Source organism: Notamacropus eugenii, chromosome 5, assembly GCF_028372415.1.
Source record: "Notamacropus eugenii isolate mMacEug1 chromosome 5, mMacEug1.pri_v2, whole genome shotgun sequence".
Lineage (NCBI taxonomy): Eukaryota > Metazoa > Chordata > Mammalia > Diprotodontia > Macropodidae > Notamacropus > Notamacropus eugenii.
The window spans coordinates 199,875,702-199,898,286 of record NC_092876.1 but is presented as its reverse complement, the minus strand read 5'-3'; the positions used below and the strand labels follow the sequence as shown (position 1 = coordinate 199,898,286).

Genomic DNA, 22,585 nt, shown 5'->3' with positions numbered 1-22,585 from the left:
TGAAGATCCAATGAAACAACTGCAAAGTGCTTAGTACAGTGCCTGGCATATAATAAGCACTACATAAAATATTAGTTGTTGTTATCCTAAGTTTCCTACCAATTCTGAAATTCTGTGATTCTTTGATTCATTCAAGATATGGGCAAGCTATTATCCCAGATAAGGCTGAGCAACCCCAATCAATAACCAGGCATGGATCTAATCCCAGCTGAACAAGGTGACCCAGAGATATGAACAAGACTAAACCAGAGGAAAGGAGAAAATCCTGATGATAAATAAGATCTCAGACAATTCATGGAAGTACTATCCAGGGAAGGAATCTTTGGATATGGTTGTATGCATTTTTATTTATTGTACTTGATTAAGGGGACTGTCTAATAATATACTTTAAACCTCTGTAAGACTCAATCAAATAGAGGCCTATCTAGTAAGTAAGGTATTCTTAAATTCATTGGGAATATGGGAAAGTCTTCACAGTCTGAACTGCACAGAATTGTGAATCAAAGTTTATCTTTATTATCTCCCTGCCACTTCTTTCTTAACTTTGCATGTCTTCCTATTGTTTGTAGTTGCCCCCCACCCCGAGATGCTCCACTTAGTCTGCTCTGTCTGTGAAATGCTATACTACAAATAGTACTTTTACATCCTTGATCCCTTTCTGCCTCCTCTCCCCCAGTATTATTACCCTCAATCCTAATGGATCTCAGTTCATTGCTAGGAGAAAATCAAGATTAATTCAAAAACTTGCACTGAGTTATGAATGACTTACAGACTCCAACACTGTAAACTCCTTCTCCTTGATACTGTCTCTTCTCTTGGCTTTGTTTAAAATATTGCTTTCTCTTGGTGTTTCCCCTAACTGTCTGACTCTTCCTGCTTGGGTTGTTTGTTTGCCTGGTTTTTGGGTTTTTTTTGTGTTTTGCTGGTTCATCTTTTTTCAGTCCCTAAGTAAATTCCCTTCTTTTGTTCCTCAAGATTCTGTCCTCAAGCCTCTTCTTTCCTGATCTTATATGCAGTTCTTTGGTGAGCTCTTCCTCTGCAATGAATTCAATGATTACATCTATGTAGATGGCTCCAAAATCCACATACATAGCCCGAGTCTCTCCCCAGCTCCAATTCCACCATTCTACCATCTGGATGGACAGCTCCCCTTGGACATCCCGCCATCACCTCCAGCTCCAACTCCACCATTCTACCATCTGGATGGACAGCTCCCCTTGGACATCCAGCCATCATCTCCATCTTAATACTATTCAAACTGAACTAATAATCTTCCCTCCCCCAAACCTGCCTCTTTGCCAGCTTCCCTATTTTTGTGGATAGCACTTCCAGTTCTCACTTACCAAGACTTGAAATCTTGTAGTCCTTTTTGATTTCTCCTTCTCCCTCACTTCCCACATATAATCAATTGTCAAGTGCTGTCAATTTTACCTTAGTTATATCTCTTGATTCTATTCCCTCTTCTCATCTCACAGACACCTTCCAAATTATGATGCTCATTGCCTCTCATTTGGATTATCAGGAGAGCTTTACAAATGCTCTCCTGCTTCCAGACTCTCCTCTTTCTGATTCATCTTTCATACCACTTCCAGAGTAATTTCCTAGTGCTTGAGTGTGATTTTATTTTCCTGGTCAAAAACCTTCAGTGGCTCCCTATTACTTCTAAATAAAACAGAAATCCCTTAATATGACATTTGTGCACCTTACTGTCCCACTGCAACCAGCCTCATTTTGCATCCCTATCTTTGCACATATTACATTCCAGCCAAATTAGATTCCTTGCTATCTCTCAATTTCATCTGTCTCTCTAGCCTTCAAGTATTTGAAGAAGCCATTCCCTTTGCTGGAAATGCACTTCTTCCACATTTCTATCTGTTGAAACCTTTACCTTCCTCTAAGCTCTCTTCCTCTAAGTTTTTGCACTTGAATTTAGCTCAAGCACCACTTTTTCCATGAAGTTATCTTCCTCATTCCACCACTGAAAGGGATCTTTTCCTTCTCAAATTGTGCATGGTATATTTTCTAAACCTCCCATCTGCCTTTTTCATAGTCCAGCTAATAGCAGACATATAGGGGTGGCATGCTGTCCTGTAAGAGTGTCAGGCATGTCTTAGTAGCAGAACTATGTTTGAATTCTGGTTAATATATCCATGTGGGCAGTCCTGGGCAAGCCGTTTATCTGCTTCCTTGTTTGTAAAATAGGGATGAAAACACAACAACAATAACTGGCATTTATGTGGGACATCAAGGTTTGCAAAGTACATTGCATTCATTATCCTATTTAGACTTCACCTTGTGAGGTAAGTACTATAGACATTATTATTATCATTTTACAAATAAGAAAATTGAGTCTTCAAAATGTAAAGTGACTTGTCTGAGGATCAGAAAAATCAGGTGAGTTTTTTATGATCATGCAACTATCAAGTGGCACAACTGGAATGAACATGACATTATTACTATGAAATGTCTTTCTCCTCTTATTAGTTTGTAAATTCCTTGAGGGTGAAGATTATGTTGGGCAGGAATGTGCCACAGTAGATAGAGTGTTGGGCCTGGAGTTCCCAAGTTCAAATCTGGCTTCAGATACTTATTAGCTGTATGATCCCAGGCAAGTCATTTTATCCTATTTCCCTCAGTTTCTTCATTTGTAAAATGATCTGGAGAAGAAAATGGAAAACTGCTTCAACATCTTTGCCAAGAAAACTCCAAAAGGAGCCATGAATAGTTGAGCAGGACTGAAAAAAATGACTGGAAAAGATTATATTGTTTTTTTCATCTTTGCATCTAGAACATTGCCCTTCACAGGGTAGAATATTAACAACAATGGATGTTAATTAAAGAAACTTCTCAGAATATCTGCATTTTAAGAGAAGTGCTCCTTAATTCAAAAGACTGAATTTTTAATGGTCACAAAATGAAGGATTAGGTGGTAATAAGGAGATATTTTTGGCTGCCAAAGGGACTTCTTGGAGATATTTAAATTCTACTTGAGAAACTCTAGGGCTGTTTTTTGCTGATTGCTGATTTTTTGCTGATACAGCATGTAGTATGTCCCAGAGTGGGGAAAGTCAGAAACCTTACCCTGGAACATAAGGGTTCCAGATTCGAATTATTCGATCCATTCCACCCGTTAGTAGCAAATTGTTCCTTTTACAGAAGGAAAATGCTCTGACTCCTTTACGCACTCGGAAAACTGTTTGATCACCCTCTGCTCGCCTCTGGGGCAGATCAAGGGATGATTGGTGCCATTTTCTTACTTTTCCATCTTTCTTAACATCCTTCATTTCCTTCATCTTTTGCTCAGCATTTGTTGTTCCAGTGGTACACCCTGAAAGCACAAAACCAAAATGCTATTAAATAAAGCTGGCTCATTTTCTGCTGAATCAGAGACTTTTGAAGGTTTCAGGCTTGCATTTGGAGAGGACTGTCACTGTCATCCCCTGCCTCAGGTTATGAAAACATAGATAGTCTGAGCTGGAGAATAGAGACTATTTCCACAGGAAAGAAAACCAATTCCCATATGTCTTCCAGAAAGAGGCAACTTAGCACCATGTAGGAGGTGAGAGGCCATCAAGAAGGAAATACAGCTCCAATTAAACATTAAGCAGGGACATGCTGTTAAGCTGCAGCCTGAGGAATTTTTAGAGAGCATTTTCCAGTCTGTTAAACAGTGAAATGGGTTCTTAGGGGAAAGTTAGAGAATCTCCTCTGGAGGACTTTAAATAAGTTAGGTTCTTATTACTATAATAGCTAATGTAGCTAGCATTTATTGAGGGTTTTTTTCTACATTATTTCATCTGATCTTCACAATAATCCTGTCAATCAAATATCATTATTATCCCCATTTTACAGATAAGGAAACTGAGGGTGTGAGAGACTACATGATTTGTCCATTATCATACTGTTATTAACGGGGGCAGAACTTGAACTCAGTCTTTCTGACTCCAAGCAGAGCTATTCATCCACTATGTCACTTTGGAATCATTTAAGGGCTGTCTTCCCAGAAGGCATAGGTCTAGATTATGTGACTTCTTAAGATTCTTTGCAAGTATATAACTCCTAACTCAAGAAGTGCACCTCTTCCATCCCATGGATAATATCTTATTTCCCAATAAATTAAATATTTAGATACATCCATGATCTCAATGATGTGAATATTGCTTCTGCTGGTACAGATGGTAACCCACTCAATACCTTCTCCTCCTGTATAATTCTTATGCATAATTCCTTTCCATAACACTTTCATAAAGGATCTCTCCAATGTGATGGAGAACTTTCTCAAGTTATTACAGTATCACAGGGAATATAAATTTAATGCTGTTCATATATTATTTATTTCCTCCTCTCTTACTGGTAAATAAATTGAGTACGGGAAAAAAAACCAAAGAGTCATCTTTGGTAATAGAGGGTCCTTTAAATAGATTCTATGTCTACTTGCATTATTTGGTTCAACTGTTTATTTAAGTGCTATGACCAGTGAATTCAGTCCAATAACCAACCAGTCAATTCAATCATATGGACAGGTTCAACAAATGGATGAACTGATGGCCCCACATGGCCACAGTCTCTTTTATACTTTTCAGACATATGTCTTATCAAAAAGTAGACTAGGGAAAGAGAGTTCTATATGCCAATAGATATGTATAGATATTCATTAAAAAAAAAACCCAAATTAGTTTCTTATAAGAGCTGTAGGGGCAGCTAGATGGTAGAGTGGATACAGTACCAGACCTGGAGTCAGGAAGACCTGAATTCAAATCCAGCCTTAGAGACTTACTAGCATGTGACCCTGGGCAAGTCATTTAACCCTTCTTGCCTCAGTTTCCTCATATGTAAAATGAACTGGAGAAAGAAATGGCAAACCACTCCAGTATCTTTGCCAAGAAAACCTCAAATGGGGTCACAAAGAGACAGACATGACATGACTTAATAACAACAGAAGTTGTGTGGTATAATGGAAAGAGCTCTGGACTTGGAGTCAGAGGATATGAGTTCAAGTCCCAGGTGTACCACTTATTTGACAATGACTTTGCCAATAACACCGTTCCTGAGCTTCAATATCCTTGTTTGTAAAATGGGGATAATGATATTTTCATTACTGTTGGTAACAATGACAAGTGAAAACTTACATAACAATTTGACGTTTGCAAAGCATTTGACATACATTATTTCATTTGATACTAATCTCATGAGGTTATCTTTAGAAAGTGATTCATAGATCTTAAGCACTGAGAGTGAGTTACCATCATTCTCTTTCCCAGTCTGGCATGTGCTAGGCAGATTCCTGCACACAGTTGTTGTTATTGCAGTCGTTTTTCAGTCATCTTCTGAACTGCACCACCTTCCTGCACCCAATATTGTCCAAATCCTTTTCAAGAGATTTGGCAGGGATTCTTAATCTAGGATCAATTTGTTTTCTTAATATTTTGAAAACTGTATTCTGAAAGTTGTGCTTCAATATCATTGGTTTTCTTTGTAATCATATGTATTTTATGCATTATAAAACATTATCCTAAGAAGGGGTTCATAGGTTTTACCAGACTGCCAATAGGTTCCATGACACAATAAAAGTTAAGAACCACTGGCGTATAACAAAAAGGCAAAGAAATCTTAATTTCTTAATCTTTTTTTAAGGTAACTGTCTTTATAATTTTGACTTCAACAATTAGTTGGGTGTTGATTAGTCCTATTTGGATATGCACCTGTTATTATAAACTACAAGTTTGACACATTTCCCAGCAATTACTCATAAGATTCCCTAATCAAGAGAATTCCAACAAAGGGAAAATTACCTGATTGAAGCACATAACTACTGATTTAAAATACATGATTGGACTTGTAGCAAATTTAAACAAGCTATCCTATAATGATTAGAAAAGACTTAAGGAATTAAAAAGCATTAGTTGCTCCTGCTGCAACATGAGCACAGTCAAGCACAGTCAAATAAGATGCAAGGTACTAGAAATCTGGCCGAAAAGGGTCAAAGTGATGGGAACATGCCTTCAGACTCAAGAAGTTAAAAAATAACTGTTCTCATTGATCATACCAATTTGATATTGAAACATAGATCCCAGTTCATCAAGTAATCGTCTGGATTTTAGAAAATAACAGATCAGCTTAAATATTAGTTGAGTTCAACTTATTATCTGTATCTGAACCATACATTTGTGAGCCTTGAAAAACAGACTACTCTCAGTAATCCTTAAATAAACAAGCATTTTTTTTCCTGCTGCTTCTTAGATATACCCCCAATTCTATTATATTTACTAAGATGCATTAACCTTAATTTAGCAACTCAGCATATGTTCTGGGTCTGATCTCCTGCCTCTGTTTTTGCATAGGCTATCCCCAATACATGGAATTTATTCCTTTCTCACTTTCTCTTCTTAGAATCCTTAGCTTTCTCCTAATTCTAGCTTATGTGTTCTCTTCTATGAGAAAGTTTTGCTGGTCCCCAATGTTGTTAAAGTTTTCTTTCTCCTTCTAAAATTATTACGTGTATAATTTTTTAAGATCAAATTTTATTTTTTAAATTAACAAGTATTTTTCTTTTCTTTCCCACCTCTCTTCTTCCTTCTTCCTTACCACACCCTCTTAAAAGAACAAATTAATAAACAAATAAAACCTTTGTTACAAATGTGCACCATCAAGCAAAATGCCCACATTGGCTGGGTCCAAAAATGTATGTGTCATTCTATATGCTGTATCCATCACTTCTCTGTTAAAAAGTGGATAGCATTCTCATCATTAGTCCTCTGGAATTATGGTTGGTCAAAGCACTGATCAGAGTTCTTAAGTCCTTCAATGTTGTTTTTCTTTATAATGTTATTGTATAAATTGTTCTCCTGTTTCTGCTGACTTCACTCTGCATCAGTTCATACATCTTCCTAGTTTTCTCTGAAACCATCCTTTTTGTCATTTTTGAGAGCACAATAGTATTTCTTTATATTCATAAAACATAATTTTCTTAGCCATTCCACAATTGATGGATAATCCCTTAGCTTTCAATGTATATACTTATGTATGCTTTATTCCATCACTAGAAGGTAAGTTCCTTGTAGGTAGGGACTGTTTTTCATTTTGTCTCTGTACCCTTAGCACCTAGGATGGTTCCTTCTACCTAAAAGATACTTAATAAATGGTTATTGGATTGGATTTTAACATATCACATCTGAATTTGCCATCCCATCCCATGGAATCAATCTTTACAAAATATTGAAGCTTAGACTTAGTGACACTTAGTGACACTCCTTCATACTGCTCACTCATATTCCCTGTCCCATTGCCCTCCTGAGAGGACCTCCAGGAATTCAAATTCAAGAGACCTTGCTCATACTGTCTGCAAGCAGCTGGACTAGGGTGTGACTCTCCCTTCTAGTCACTGAGCAGGTGAGACAAAAAAACGGTGGTCAGATATTCTAGGATTTTCTGATATCTTCATTTCAAAAAAAGCTATACTTTTAATTAGTCTTTGCAAAAGGACTTTCCTTGGTCAGATTTTTGGTTCTGAAAATGTAGTCAATATAGCCATTAGATGTAGAGCACTGTCTCACAAGATCAAAACATTTCAGAGCTGCCAGTGAGGCTTAGGGCCTTGCTCTAGGGCAGTATTGGCAGTGTCTCAGAACTGACATGTGACATATTCATTTCTTCAGTCTAGTGTGAAATTTCATGTGGTACATAAAATGGTTATTCTTCTATCCTCAAAGCAGAATGGAGCAAGAATCTCCAGGTTTGGCTATGCTCCCTGTCCTGTGCTGAAGAAATATTACTGATTATTAGGGAAAGAAGACAATGAGGTGTGAAAAATCTTCAAGTGATGACTATGCCTTGTAGGTGAGTTGTTGATGCTCAGAGAGGGAGTGGGGAGTCACCGAAGAAGAAAGATGGGAGTCATTAGACCTTTTAGAAGACTTGTAGATTCGGAGGTGGCGAAAGAGAAAAAGTAGCTAAGAAAGACAAGGAGAGCTGGAATAGCCTATCCTGAAGCCAGGTGCCCAAGAAGGGGAGAGAAAATTAACGTTTCCTCCCTTCTCCTTTCTTCACAAAGGCACAGATTTGTGGCTGTGAATATCAAACTTAGATTTCTGCCCTCAGCCTTCTAGGCACTAGCAAGCTATTATACTTTCTGATTGATTGGGTGGGATGTGTGTCTCTATACATTTTCAGGCTATTCATTAGCTTAACAAGTATGTGTCAGTTTAAGTCATGGGTACTGCTAAGACATTAAGTAGTTACATGGCACAGTGGATAGAGCACTGGGTCTGGAATCAGGAGGATTTTAGTTCATATCTAGCCTCAAACACTTAAAATCTATTTGACCCTGGGCAAGTCACTTAACTTCTGTTTACTTCAGTTTCCTCAGCTGTAAAATGATGATGAGAACATCATCTGCTGTCAAAGGTTATTGTATGGATCAAATGGCATAGCACTTTGCAAACCTTAAAACATATATGTGTTTCCGTGTGTATGAGTATGTGTATATATGTATACACTTATATATATATATGTGTGTATATATATACACATGCACACACACATATATATACAAACTTTACATGTGTAGTATATGCTCTATATTGTATTTGTATATGTATGTGTGTGTGTGTGTGTGTGTGTGTGTATTAGCTATCATTATTAAGCAGGAACTTGACCTCACACATATACTGGCTATATGACCTAAGGCAAGTAATTTACTTCTCTGCACAACTTAGCACAGTGCTTGGTACATACCAAACACTTAATAAATGCCTTTTCATTTTCCCTTCCCCCAGCTAACTCCAGTGTAGTACCGTGTAGCCAACCCTTGCACTGGGTCTTATTTGTCCATAGTGCCCAAGGTAGAAGTTGTTGGTTAACTTTATTCTCCTCCAACATTCACGGAGAGAGGAAATAGCCTTCATTATGTAGCACTGTCATCTAACTGAGGTCAAGGTGGGTGGGGAAAGAGGATACCATGGAGAAAATGTATGCTAGATGTGAGCAGTTACTTCAGAAGGCAATCAAAGTCATTGCACCTGTACTAACTCCTTGCTGTAAAAATCAATAAAATAAAACCCTCCTGAAAAAGCAATGCAAGACTTTCATTCTCCTCAATAAAGAGTAGAATTTTCCAGCATTAAGCAGGTGTTTGGGGTTTTTAAGAAAGAAAATGGAGAGCAGACAATTCATTTGCATGATCTCTAGCAGTCCTGTTCCAACAAAGCCAGACAGAGAAACATGTTTAAATGGTTCCCATGGAAACGAGAAAACCTGGATCTACCCCAAGGTCTGAATGAAGGATGATGAAAACTTTAAGCAATCTCCATGGAAACCTAAAGCAGATTCAAAGTGTTGTCTGGTTTCCTTGAACACACCGACTAGCAGATAACTCTTGAAATGACCAGTTGGCTAATGCAGATAGGATCACCTTGTAATTCAGCCGTAGGTAGGACCCAGGTCTAGAGACACATCACTAGGTTGATTCACTTCAGCTCCTGAAGCTCTATTTAAATGAATGAGATAGCTAAAAGACATCAGGGATTGAACTGGAGTGAAAGCTGGGCTTCCTCCAGTTAAAGGTTTCATCTCTATTTCATGAAGTAGAAAAAGAGTGAGTGACTTATCTGAAGTCACACAGTTATTTAGTGGCCAAGCCAAGATTAGAACCCAGATCATTGAATCCAAATCTGGTATGTTTTTTACTACCCCATAATGAGTTGTGTGGAGGTAGCTCGATGAATGGAGTAAACGAATTTCCTCTGCTTCTCATACTTTGTGATCCAGCTAAACTTGATTTCTCTCCGTATCTCACACTCAACAGTTCATTTCCCATTTCTTGGTCTTTTCACTGATAATCCATCCTCCATGCCTGGAATGCACTCATTTCTCACCACTGCCTTATAGAATTCCTTTCTTCCTTCACGACTCAGCTCAGTCATCGCCTTCTACAATAAACTTTTCCAGGTCCCTCCAACTCCTAGTGCTACCCCTCCCAAACTTCCTTGTTTTTAAAACCACTTTGTATTAGCTTAAATTTATTTTATATATAGTTACATAGATATTTGTTTTCTCTATTGGAATATAAGCTCCTTGAAAGTAGGGATTGTACCATTTTTTTGTGTCTCCTGCATCTAGCACCGTGCCTGCTTCATACCAGATGCTTACTAAAGGTTTGTTGATTGACTGACTCATTGACTCTTGAATCTCCTTCTCCTTCCCTCTCTTTCTCCTCACCTTTTCAAGTCTTTGATGCCAAGAGGTGGTTAGGAGTCATGATATTTCTAGAGGAGGTATGTCCAGAAGAGAAGAGGTGCTTTCCCTTTTTGTGCTTGTTAAACAATGATATAGGTCATGAGGAGCTGGACCCTTGAGGCTTAAGAGGATATTAGAAGGACCAAATGTGATAATCAGGACTTTTAAGAAGATCTCAAAGTCCCCTTCAACCTGATGATCACATAGCTTACATGAGAGTAAATGATTACCATCATTTCTATAAAGCTAAATCCTAAGAGAGATGATCAATTGGTAAGATCATTGGTCATAGATCAGAGCACACCATTTGAATGCTTGCAGGGTCCTCAAAGGTCCCTACTTCTTATAAAATCCATGGGAAGAACTTGGTATAATCCAAGTGACAGTGCATTTGGTCATAATTTAAGCTACGTGGACTGGATGATTAGTGTTGAATTTAAGTTTCTTGGGATTCTTATCCACCTTAGTTCTAGAAAAATACAATTTCCTAGTTCTAAGAAAGGCTTATGAAAATTCTCAAAAAGCTTCTTAATCACCTCACATCTCCTTCCAAACATTTTGGTGATTTAAATGTGAATGAATCAGAAATGTACAAAATGAAAAATAAAACTTCCCTGAAAAGATAACATGAATTTAAGGATTTAGAATCATCAAATTGAAGGACTAGAAAAAGATCAAATCAATCAATCAATCAACAAGTATTTATTAAGAGCCTACTATGTTCTGGGTACTCTGTCAAGCATTGAACGCCAAAGCATAGCCCCCATGGGGTAAAATGAAATAGCCTTGACCATTTTGCATCAATGTTTAAACTAAACTGAATTTAATGCTAGGTCCCTCAGAGGCTAACTATCTCCTCCATGGTGTTCAGTGATATCTGGGAGTCTGGCTTTGAGAAAAGGATGGGATGAAGTGTGACGAAGTTTAGGCATCCTATCCTTGTAGTTGGATTAAGAATACCTGTGCATTGATTGTTATGATGACCTCATTTTTTTTTGTGGAAGTGGAGTGGCATGGAGTGATGGTTGGAAGGGTAAGGAAGGATAGAAATAAGGCATCAAAAGAAAAAAAGAAAGAAGAGAGTATCACATTTTAAAAACACAGCAAAAAGAATAGAAGGAAACCCGGGAAGAGGCACAAACCAGGATGGTTTTAAAATGTACTGGTTGAATTTATATACTAAAAAAGAAAAGCAAACTGTACAAAGTAAGAGACCTGAAGTTTGTATAAATCTCTTTTTCTGTTCTACTAGGTATATGGAAATATCCATTTTATTTAGTGTTTGTTAAATTCAGAATAAAAAAAAGAAAAAAAATTTAAAAAAAAGAAAATCTATGCAAGGCTTTCCTAGAGAGGCCATCAGAAAATATATAAGGTGTTTCATTGTTAACATGCTAATTCCAAAGGTGTATTGGCATTTAGTTGACTAACGATCTATACCTGGTTTGCCAAAGCCAGGTCCTCAGCTCTGATAAACCACCAACTAATGTTCATGGGATGACAAAAAATGAAATCAAAGAGGCCCAGAAACAGGGACCTCTGGTGGACCCTCAGACCCTTTTCAGAGACAGCTAGTTGGCTCAACAGAGAGACCACTGAGTCAAAGTCTAGCCTCAGACACTTACTAACTGTGTGGTTCTGGGCAAGTCACTTAATTTCTGTTTGCCTCAAACCACTAGAGAAGAAAATGGCCAACCACTGTAGTATCTTTGCCAAGAAAGCCCCATGGACAGTATTGACATGCTATGGTTCACAGGATCATGAAGACTCAGATACAACTGAACAACTACAGATCCTTTGAGAGGGTCTGTGAGGTCAAAACTATTTTCACAGTAATACTAAGATGTTTTAATTTCTCACACAGTAAATATCAATAGGTGTAACCCACAAAAACAAAAACTCTTTGGGAGCTCCTCAATAATTTTTAAGAGTGTAAGTCCTGAGGACAAATAGTTTGAGAACAGTTGTCCTAGATGAACAGTTGCCCTGGAATCTCACTGTCCTTATTGGTGACTGCCTGAAATACTATAGCACAAATGTCCTCTCTTCCCCTACTTCCCCCTCCCCCGACCTCAGTTCTAGAGCTATTACAAACAACTCTTCCATTTTTCCTCAATGGAGAGTATCAATCTTTTCCCCTGTGTCCCCATTGACCAGCATTGGACCAAGCGTGCTATAACGTAAGTGAGGACATTCCAATGGAGGAAATAACACAGAGTAAAGACAGGAAGCCAAGGAGGGGCACTTCATCCAGCACTGGGGAGTGGGGGCATAGGGAAGTAGATCTCTAAACTGCTAAATCGTAGGGCCTTCAATCTCTTCCCAATTACTGGTTCCTTCCTGGATATCTGGAGCCAAAGCCCCTCGTCACCAACTGCCTATTAGCCATTTCATACTCATTTCCCCATAGGTATTTTAAATTCAGCATGTTCAAAACAGAACTTATTATCTTTCCCTACAAAGTCCAAACCCACCCCCTTTTGAACCTCCATATTGCTGATGAGAGCACCACCATCTTCCCAGGTTTCACCATTTCAGTGTCATTTTCAACTCCTCACCTTCACTCCCCCCAGTTATCTAACATAGCTGCCCAATTTCGTTGTTTCTATCTTTACATCTCTACCGTTCATTCCTTCTCTCCATTCACAGTCATCACCCTAGTTCAGGTTCTTAGCACATCTTGTATGAACTATCGCAATAGGCTTCTATTTGGATTCATTGCCTCAAATCTCTCTCTACCTTAGCCATCCTTTGAACAGTTGCCAAAGTGGTTTTCCTAAAATGTAGGATGACTGTGTCATGCTCCAACTCAGTAAACTCCAGGGAGTTCCCTTTAGCTCCCCTTCATATTTTGTCTTATATTATAATGTAAGGTCCTTCAGAATAGGGGTCTAACTAGTTTTATTGTGTTTGTATCTCTAAAACAGCGTAGTGCCTAACACATAGTAAATATTTAATAGATTCTTCCTCTCTCTCTCTCTCTCTCTCTCTCTCTCTCTCTCTCTCTCTCTCTCTCTCTCTCACCATAAATCTTTTGGCTGGCATTTGAAGCTTTTCATACTCTGACCCTGAAAGTCAGATAGAAAAGTCCCACAGTTCATAGGGTACAGAGGTAAAATAGATGGTACTCCTTCTTCTTTGATGCCATTTCTATTGATAAAATTCTATTGGTTTCTGATGTTTAATCATTTGGCAGGGCCAAGGACTTTGGTGGCATAACACACTTTGGTCCAAAATCACAACTCCAGATCTGATAGAGAACCTGATCAGCCTTTGCTACAAATAGGGTAAAAAAAGGGAGAGAGGGAAGGGTCGAAGGGAGAAGGGGGAGGAAGGAACAGGGAAGGGGTAGGGAGTGAGGAAGGGGTGGGGAGTGAGGAATGGAGAGGAGAAGTAAGGAAAGGGGAGAAGAGAAAGTGGAGGGAGAAGGAGGAAGTGAGAAAGGAGGAGTAGGGAGGGAGGAGTGAGGGTGGAGGAATGGGAAATAGGGAATGGGAAGAGGGGAAGAGATATTGGGAAAGAGCAGTGGGTTTTCCTTTAGCTTTCTCATGATTTCACTTGACTTACTGTCCAGTGTAAGATCCAGGTTCTTATTGTAGTCAATACTAAGAACTGTCACAATTCAAATTCCAAAGCAAACATAAGACCATAGTTCTGCAAGAAAGAATACTGTCTTCTCTAGGTGTTTTCCCTTGATAGTATTGTAGAGATAGCCAGAGTGTCAGAACCCTAATCTCAGTGAAGAAGGAAGGAAACAAACATTTATTAAGTACTTACTATGTGCCAGGCTCTGTGTTAAGTTCTTTACAAATATCTCATTTGATCTTCATAACAATCTTGAGATGTAGGTGCTATTCCATTTTACAGTCAAGGTAACTGAGGTAGTAAGAGGTTAAATGACTTGAGCAGGGTCATTCAATTAGTGAGTATCTAAGGTCATATTTGAACTCAGGTCTTCCTTACCCTGGGTCAGTACTGTATCTATTATTCTCTATAGCTCCCTCTAGTTAAGAGCCCAATTAATCTATTGTTACTGTTGGTCAGTCATTTCAGTTGTGTCTGACTCTTCATGACCCCATTTGGGACTTTTTTTGGCAAATATACTGGAATGGTTTGCCAGTTTCTTCTTCAGCTCATTTTATAGATGAGGAAACTGAAGCAAATAGGATTAAGTGACTTTCCCAGGTATATACAGTCAGTAGGTGTTTGTCTGAGGCCACATTTGAATTCAGGTCTTCTAGACTCTATCCACCATGCCACCTAGCTGCCACCTAATCTATCTAGCCTGAGACTAATCCTTATTAGTAGTTATCACTGTTAGAACAGTTACTCTGTCACTTCTGGACCCCCACAGATTGACACAGACCAACAGACCTATTCATATTACCCACAAGGACTCCCTGGTTCCAGAAAGACAAAGACAAGTTCTATTTCTCTTTCTCTACTTCTAGAGGATATGAACCACATATGAACGAAATAATACTCCACATGGGTAAAATAATGACTCCCAGACTATAGAAAGAGAACCTCCTTTAGTATGTAGAAATGCATGAATATTTTTTCTATGGAATCACATTGATGCCCTTTTCTGCAGCAAACCCTGTCAGTAAGATGAACAGCGTCTGGCCAGATCACTTGCGTCAAAGGAGTTTTAAGTCCTGTTAATCTAGCCCTCAACAGTAGAGATGGAAGTTAATAATAATTATCCTTGCTGAAATTTACATAACACTTTGGACATTTTACAAATAATTTGATCCATAGAACAGCCTCGGGATGTAGGTTCTACAAGTATTTTAAGCATGAGAAAATTGAGCCTCAGAAAGGTTAAGTGATTTACCTACAGTCGTATAGTTGGAAAGTCCAGGAGGCAGTATTTAAAGCCAAGTCCAAGTCAAGTCTCTCCTGATTCCATTATATTGCACAAAAGACAGGTAATACAAGTATGAATTATCCCCATTCACAGATGAAGACATTGGGCAACCCAAAGATGACAGGATTTTTATTTTCTTTTTTTAAAACAAACAATAGCAAATACTCATCAAAGTTACACCGGACCCCAGCTGGACTTGAAGGCTCCTAATCCACAGAGATTTGGGTGTAGAAGGGCAGTGGTTATTATTGGCACATGAAACCTTATACTAGACTGAATAAATGAAGATGTCACATGTCACTTCTGCAAAGCTGCCAACTGCTGCCCCAGAGTCAGGCTCTAAAACTCCCTGGCAACTCCGAAATTTGGCTTGACCTTGTAAGGAAGACCAATACAACTAAAAGCTTTGGTGACCACATTTCCTGGACCACAATACTCTTTGGCAAAGCTTCATTAGAAGTATAATTTCTTTTCCTTGAAATATGCATGATATTGGAAATTTTAGAATGCAAATTAATCTACTGTTTGTAAATTATTTTTAAAAAGCATCTGACTAAGTAAAACAAAATGCAGCCTTAAGTTTTCCAATCAAGCATTGTACATACTTACATTAAAATCATACGAGATAATTTGATTGCTGCAAGAAGAAAAAAATTTGTTTGATGATTTTCTGTTCAATAAAATCAAGTAAGGCATAAAGTAGGAAGAACAACACTTGCCCAAGGTATTTGACACAACCATGGAGGGCATACAGCATGGAATCCAAGGATTCCCAATGAAGATGAGGTCCTCCACATGCTCATGTCTTACATGATATTATATTGACTGTATCACCCTGCAGAACACTGATGACCCTATTAAATGACATCCATAATCACTCAACAGTTTGACAACAATCTATAAAAGAAAAATCAGGGGGATGAAGAGTGCACTGCATTCAGACTATCACATGCAATTGAATAAACCACATGATTGAATTAGTCCATGAGCATCTTGGACAGGTGCTGCAAAAAGGCAATAAAATGGGACCAGAATTGGTTAGAAAAAAGACAGAGCTGGAATGCATGTGAGAAATTTTGTAGTTTTTTTTTTTACTGACCTCAAGGTTTTTTGTTGTTTTTTTTCCCTGGCACAAAGATCCATATTTTTGTCATCTACACTTTTCTCAGCCTTGGGCATTCTCTCTGGCTTCCCTTCCTCCTCCTTTCCCTGGAATGCTAGCCCTCCTCCATTCTAACCACTGATCTCCCTGGCATCCTTTAAGACCTAGCTAAAATCGGGGCAGCTATGTGGTGCAGTGAATAGAGCACGAGCTCTCAAGACAGGAGGACTTAAATTCAAATCCATACGGATGCCTCTCATTAGCTGCGTGACCTTTAGGCTAGTCAGCCAACCTCAATTGCCTTGCCTTCCCCCTCCAAAACAAAATAAAAAAAAAAAGACCTAACTAAAATCTCACCTTCTACAGGAAGCCTCCTCCAACTCCTTTTAATTCCAGTGCTTTCCCTCTGTTAATTATTTGCTATTTATCTTGAATATATCTTGTTAGTATATATTTGTTTACATGTTGCCTCCCCCAGATTGTAAGCTCTTTGAAAGCAGGGACTGTCATTTTCCTCTTTTTCTATCCCCAGAGCTTAGCACAGTGCCTGGCACATAGTAGGCACTTAATAAATGTTCATTGATTGATTGGTTGAAGTACCTTGAAGTGTAATTATTCTTCTGTTGGTGTCAATTGGTTGCAAATCCTAGACTATCACAATATCTGAAGAATCAAAAATTTCAGGTGAGCGCAATAGCGGTGGCAAGTTGTCACACGAAAGAAGCTCTAGACTTACTTGCTCTACTTGACTCCAGCTGGCAGGACCAATAAAGAGGTTATAGAGAAATAGATTTTCAAATTAAATTTAAATTTTCTCAATGAACATAATTTTTTTCTTCTTCCCCATACCTCCACTATCAAATAAAAATAAAACCATTGTGATAAATAATTACTTATTTTATAATATATATTAAATAAATATGAATAATATACATTATTACACAAATAATAATTATTTGCATGATTAAGAAAAACAGATTCCTGCATTGACCATGTCCAAAAAAATCTCTCTCTCATTCTCCTCCCTGAGTCTATTATCTCTCTATCAGGAGGCAGGTTTCGTGCTTCATCACTGACCTTCAGAGCAGCAGACTTGGGTTCAACGTGCTGGAAAACTTCCTAAAGGATTAAGTGAATTGCAGGCAGAACTGCCCTTAGGGTGTTCACACTAGCTCCTAAGCTTGTGGGGAAGGAGGTTACTGTAGGGGAGAAATAGAATGAGGGAGAAGGAAATAGTGATAGTTCACCTCTAAAAAAAAAAAAAAAAAAAGGTCCCAGACATATCTATGCGATCAACCCATAACCCTACCTCCCCCTCAGGGACTGAAAGACCCGAGTTCACCATCTGGCATCATACACCTCCTCTTGTTGTCCTTGTATATCCCTCAAGATGCATGTTGCTCTTTTGCGTCCTGTGTTCTCTTTCAGGGTCGTTCCTGATGCTCATTTTAACCAGATGACATCCACACAACAATATTGTCTAGGAAGCAAGGGGATGGGGGAGGGAAGGGGGAGGAAGATGTTGTGCTTTACCCTGGACTCTAGCTCCCTAGTGATGGCCTTGGGTGTGGGAGGAGGACTTGGGAGGGAAGGTTGGGCAGCAATTGCCTTTCCATCTAAATGCTCCCCTTTACCAAGAAAACTGTTACAAAGTATCTCTAGGCAAAAAGTCATGATGTCAGTGATCTAGTAGGATCACACACACACACAGAGGCAGATCTGAGAACTCATCCACAGGTTTGGACCATCATTCCTTTGGGCCAAAATATCATGGTGGCTCATCCTCTACTTTGTTAACAAATAGCAAATTTTTAAACGTCTGATGGGAGGAGCTACTGCTTATCTGAAGGGATAACCAATGTTAAAGACCTCTGAATACTTAATGTAGCATTCTACTATTTGGAATAATAACTGACTCATCAAAATCTCTCCCCACCCTTTAGAATCAAGGGGAAAATATGACCTTGGGTATCAATATTGTGATGAAATTTTTTTTTAAGTATTGTGTTTTCCAAGCTCATACCAGAATATGGTTAGAATTCAGTTCAGAATTAAGTGTTTACTATTTTGCTAGACTCTGTGCTAGGTACTAGGGAATCCAAAGACACACTAAACAGCCCCTGAGAAGGAAGGAAGGATGGAGGGAAGGATGGAAGCAAGAAGGGAGGGATGAAAGAAAGAGGAAAGAAGGAGAAGAAAGAGGAAAGGATGGAAGGAAGGAGGGGATGAGGGAGAAAAAGAAGAAGGAAAGAAGGAAGGAAGAAAATAAACATTTTAAAGGACCTATTATATCTTAGGAACTATACTAAGCACTTTACAAAAATTTTTCATTTCATCCTCACAATAACCTTGAGAAGTAGATGCTTTTACCTGTATTGATGAAACTGAGACATATAGTGGTTAAATGATTTGTTGGAGGTCGCATAGCTAGTAAGTGTCTAAGGCTGGGTTTGAACTCAGATCTTCCTGATTTCAGAGCCTATTTTCTACCCATTGTACCACCTAGCTTCAAATATCACTTGAGATAATACATATAAAAATATATTTCATTATATCACTACAACCCTGTAAATGAGAAGATCAATAAAAGGAAACTGGGAATCAATAATGAAACATCCCTCCCTCCTCTCAACAGAGATGGGAGACTGTTAGTGGAGAATATTGTCAGATTCCATCCCAGTATCAGGTGATTTTGCTTAAATGCTTCTCTTCATTAGAAAAGAGTATTGAATTCCAAGGACAAGAAGTTGCAATTCCAGAGATGTGGCACCCCACTGAATGGGAAATGGCCAAACAAATCATGACTGGTACATGTAATGGAATACCATAAGAAAAAATTAACACTAAGAATTCAGAAAACCTTGAGAAGATTTACATGAATTATTGCCAATTGAAATGAGTAGAACCAGGAAGAGTCTACCTGACTACAACATAAATTAAATAAACAAAAAAGCCACCCCAAAACTGAGTTCTATATAAATGAGAGAGAGAAAGAAGGAAGGAAGGAATGAAGGGAAGGAGGGAGGGAGGAAGGAAGGAAAGAAAGAAGGAAGGAGGTACCTGAAGAAAAGATGAGAAAATATACCTTTCCTTCCCTTCTTTGAAGAGATGGGGGACTATAGGTACAGAACATAGAATATACTGTCAGATTCAATTGATAAATTGATTAGTTTTGCTGAACTACTTTTCCCACTCCCCACTCCCCACACCATTTTTTTTAAAATAAGGAATGACTTGGGAAAGAGGAAGAATATTCTCACAAATGAAGGTAATATAAAAACACAAGATATGAACAGAATTTTTAAAGGCATAAATAAGACTAAACATTTTTGCATTATAAAGATACTATAAAATATAAATTATTATTATTATTATCTTTTATAATGGTATAGAAACTATAAAGGTAGGAAATATCAAGCTCAGGGAACATTAAAGAGGATTGATATGAATGGATAAATAATACCTATTACTAGAGCAGTGGGCTCATGGATTGAGGCAGAAATGACGACTTGAATGGAATCATAGTAGTTCAACTATTAAAAAAAGAGAGAGAAAATGTCAATTAACATCAAGATCGTGGATAAGATTAAATAGAACTGTGTAACAGTATTTTAAAATTCACTGGAAATGTGTTTCTGGAGAAAGAAAACCACTTGTTAAAAGCATGAAGAACATTTTTAAAAAAAACATGTGTGTGTGGGTGGACAGGAGTGGGTGTATTGGCGTGGTTGCTGATGGCAGTATCTTCCTTGTACGCTTTCTCATAAAGCTAAAACCAGAGCAAACAATTCCTGTGTATCATGTCTAACAGAACATGTCGCAGTTTCTATTATCTATTTTAGGATTTTCTGGCAAAATCTGAATGTGACCCACATCACAGCTAAAAGGACTTGAAAGAGAAAAACATTTTATTCATTTGTATGAGTTACCTTCAGTTTGGAAGATATAGTGAGGAACATAAAATACTGTGACACATGACACCCAGGACCATCTATTTTTGGAAACAGAGTGCAGTGATCAAGGTCTTCCATTAAAGTATGGAAGGCTTAAAGTACAAATACTGGGATTGAGAGATCCCCTGAACTCTGCCCTAACCATATCAGCTCTGAGGACCACATTTTAAGGAGAAAAATGCCAATGTGGAGAGGTTTTAAAGTAACCAGATACATAGCTAGAAGGGCTGCACATAGGCAGATCATTCATTCACAGCTTCATTCATTCAACTAACCATTTCTCAAAGACATATTCTGAGCAATGCTGTTATACTCTGCTAAACTTTTAGCCCCCAAAGATCTCTCCTATCACTCTATCACCTTGACCAAAATTTCTAGCACTAGCATCACTTCTGGGTGATCTTAATAAAGGATAAGATCATTTAAACTGGGTTAAACTTGGACAGCTAGGTGGTGCAGTGGATAGAATGCTGAGCCTACAGTCAGGAAGACTCATCTTCCTGAGTTCAGATCTGGTCTCAGACACTTACTAGCTGTGTGACCTTGAGCAAGTGTATCAGCAAGGCCCCCGGCATACTGTGGTACAGGTTCTTAGATTTGCTTTTCTAAAAGGAAAGCAACTTTTGAAGGGTCAGTCATCTACTTTAATCAAGCACATATATCATTCATTTAGTTCAGGGGAAAAGGTCAGCATCCTGAACTTCACAGAAAATACAAAGAAATAATAATCAACAGACAGGGCTTCCAACTGTCTGATCATAAGCAATATATACATCACAGATCAACAGACAGTTCCAACTGCCTGATCATATATACGTAGTTACCAGAGAGAAACACCAACATCTGAGTTTTCAAAGCTGGGGGGCTCCTTAGCAGCTACCCAGAGTCTCATCTTGCCAAAAAACTACTTCTAATGAGTAAGCCCCAAAGTAAAACCTCACCTCAGGGTCTTTATATACTTTTCAGAGCCAGAGGGCATCACAACCCTTGAGAACCAGTGCATTAGAAATTAACAAAAGATGTGGGCCTCCCCAAATTAAGTTTCCCTTAATGGGCAGGCCCATTAATGGGTGAGGAAGATCTTTAGCTCTCATTAGCATTACAGCAAGTTATTTAACTTTGTTTGCCTTAGTTCCTCATCTGTAAAATGAGGTGGAGAAAAAAATGACAAACCACTCCAATATCTTTGCCAAAAAAACAAACAAACCCCAAATGGGGTCATGAAGAGTCAGACTTGACTGATATAACTGAACAACAAGTTTTATTATACAGAATCACAAAGAATCTCAGAGTCAAAACATTCTTTAGTGATTCCCTAGTCCTACCCACACTGAACAGGAATCCTTTCTACTCTCAACAGCATACCTGATGAGCAGTTATCCAAATTCAACAAGAGCTTCAAAGAAGGGAAACACAGAGACTTTGAGGCAGTTCATCCAATTTGGGATAACTTAAGTTATTAGGAAATTTCCCTTTATATCAAGTCAATATCTGCCCTCTACAACTTCCATTGCTTCTATCCTATCTGCCCTCTAGGATCAAGCAAAACAAATTATTTTCTCTCCCACATGATAGCCCTTCAAGTAACTAAACAAGTAACTTGTCCAACTCTCCAAGCCTTCCTTTCTTTTTTTCCAGACTAAACATTCCCAGTTTTCTCAACTCATTCACAAATGGCATGATCTTAAGACTATCAGTAATTGTGGTCACACTTTTCTGGACATACTGTACCTTCCCCTTTCCTTCCTAAAAGGTCTTGGTGCCCAGAACTGAGCATTATACTCATTAACATAGGCTGAATAATGACTATACTATGTGTTAAAAATTCTCTCCAGAATTTCTAATATATAATTTAGTCATTATAGAGCCCATGTTAACATACTTCAGATGTATTTTGACTAGGATAGCATATGGTAGTGAAGATGGTATGAAACTATTATATCTGTGATCTTGGCTACCTTATTTCTCAAGAGAGAGTCTAAGTTCTTATTGATTGTTATCATGCCACACTGTTAACTTATGATGAGTTAACTACATTAGAAACCTCCCCTTCAAGGTAAAATTGGTTCATTGACTCCTTTTGTCTTTGCCATTTTTCCAGGAGAAAGGATCACTTTGGTCACTCTTCCATTTCCCCAACTTGGCTAAATGTGACTTCTAGAAATCTCTGAGACCATTCTTCTTGGAGACACAGACAAAGGACATAGCCTTTGAGTGTCCAACAGAGAAGAGAAAATCCCAAGGGAGCCCTAGGAAATCACATAGTAGGGTTAAGAAGGCAGCTAAGTGGTGCAGTGGATGGAATACCTGGCCTGGAGTCAGGAAGACCTGCGTTCAAATCCGGCTTCAGACACTTACTAGCTGTGTCACCCTGTATAAGTCATTTAATCATATTTGTCTCTGTTTCCTAATGTGTAAAATAAACTG

At 38.3% G+C, this 22,585-nt stretch overlaps 1 protein-coding gene across 4 annotated transcripts in view; it reads right to left on the bottom strand.

The window, feature by feature from the left end:
- The window catches only part of LOC140505659 (cilia- and flagella-associated protein 337-like), a 210,664-nt gene that overhangs the window by 73,725 nt on the left and 114,354 nt on the right, over positions 1-22,585 (bottom strand). For all 4 annotated transcript variants that reach the window (XM_072611852.1, XM_072611854.1, XM_072611856.1 and 1 more), the window contains 2 exons: positions 19,669-19,738; positions 3,082-3,328 (listed from right to left, as the gene is read on the bottom strand). In XM_072611852.1, coding sequence (XP_072467953.1) covers positions 3,082-3,328; positions 19,669-19,738 — 317 coding nt within the window. The remainder of the gene's footprint in view (positions 1-3,081; positions 3,329-19,668; positions 19,739-22,585) is intronic.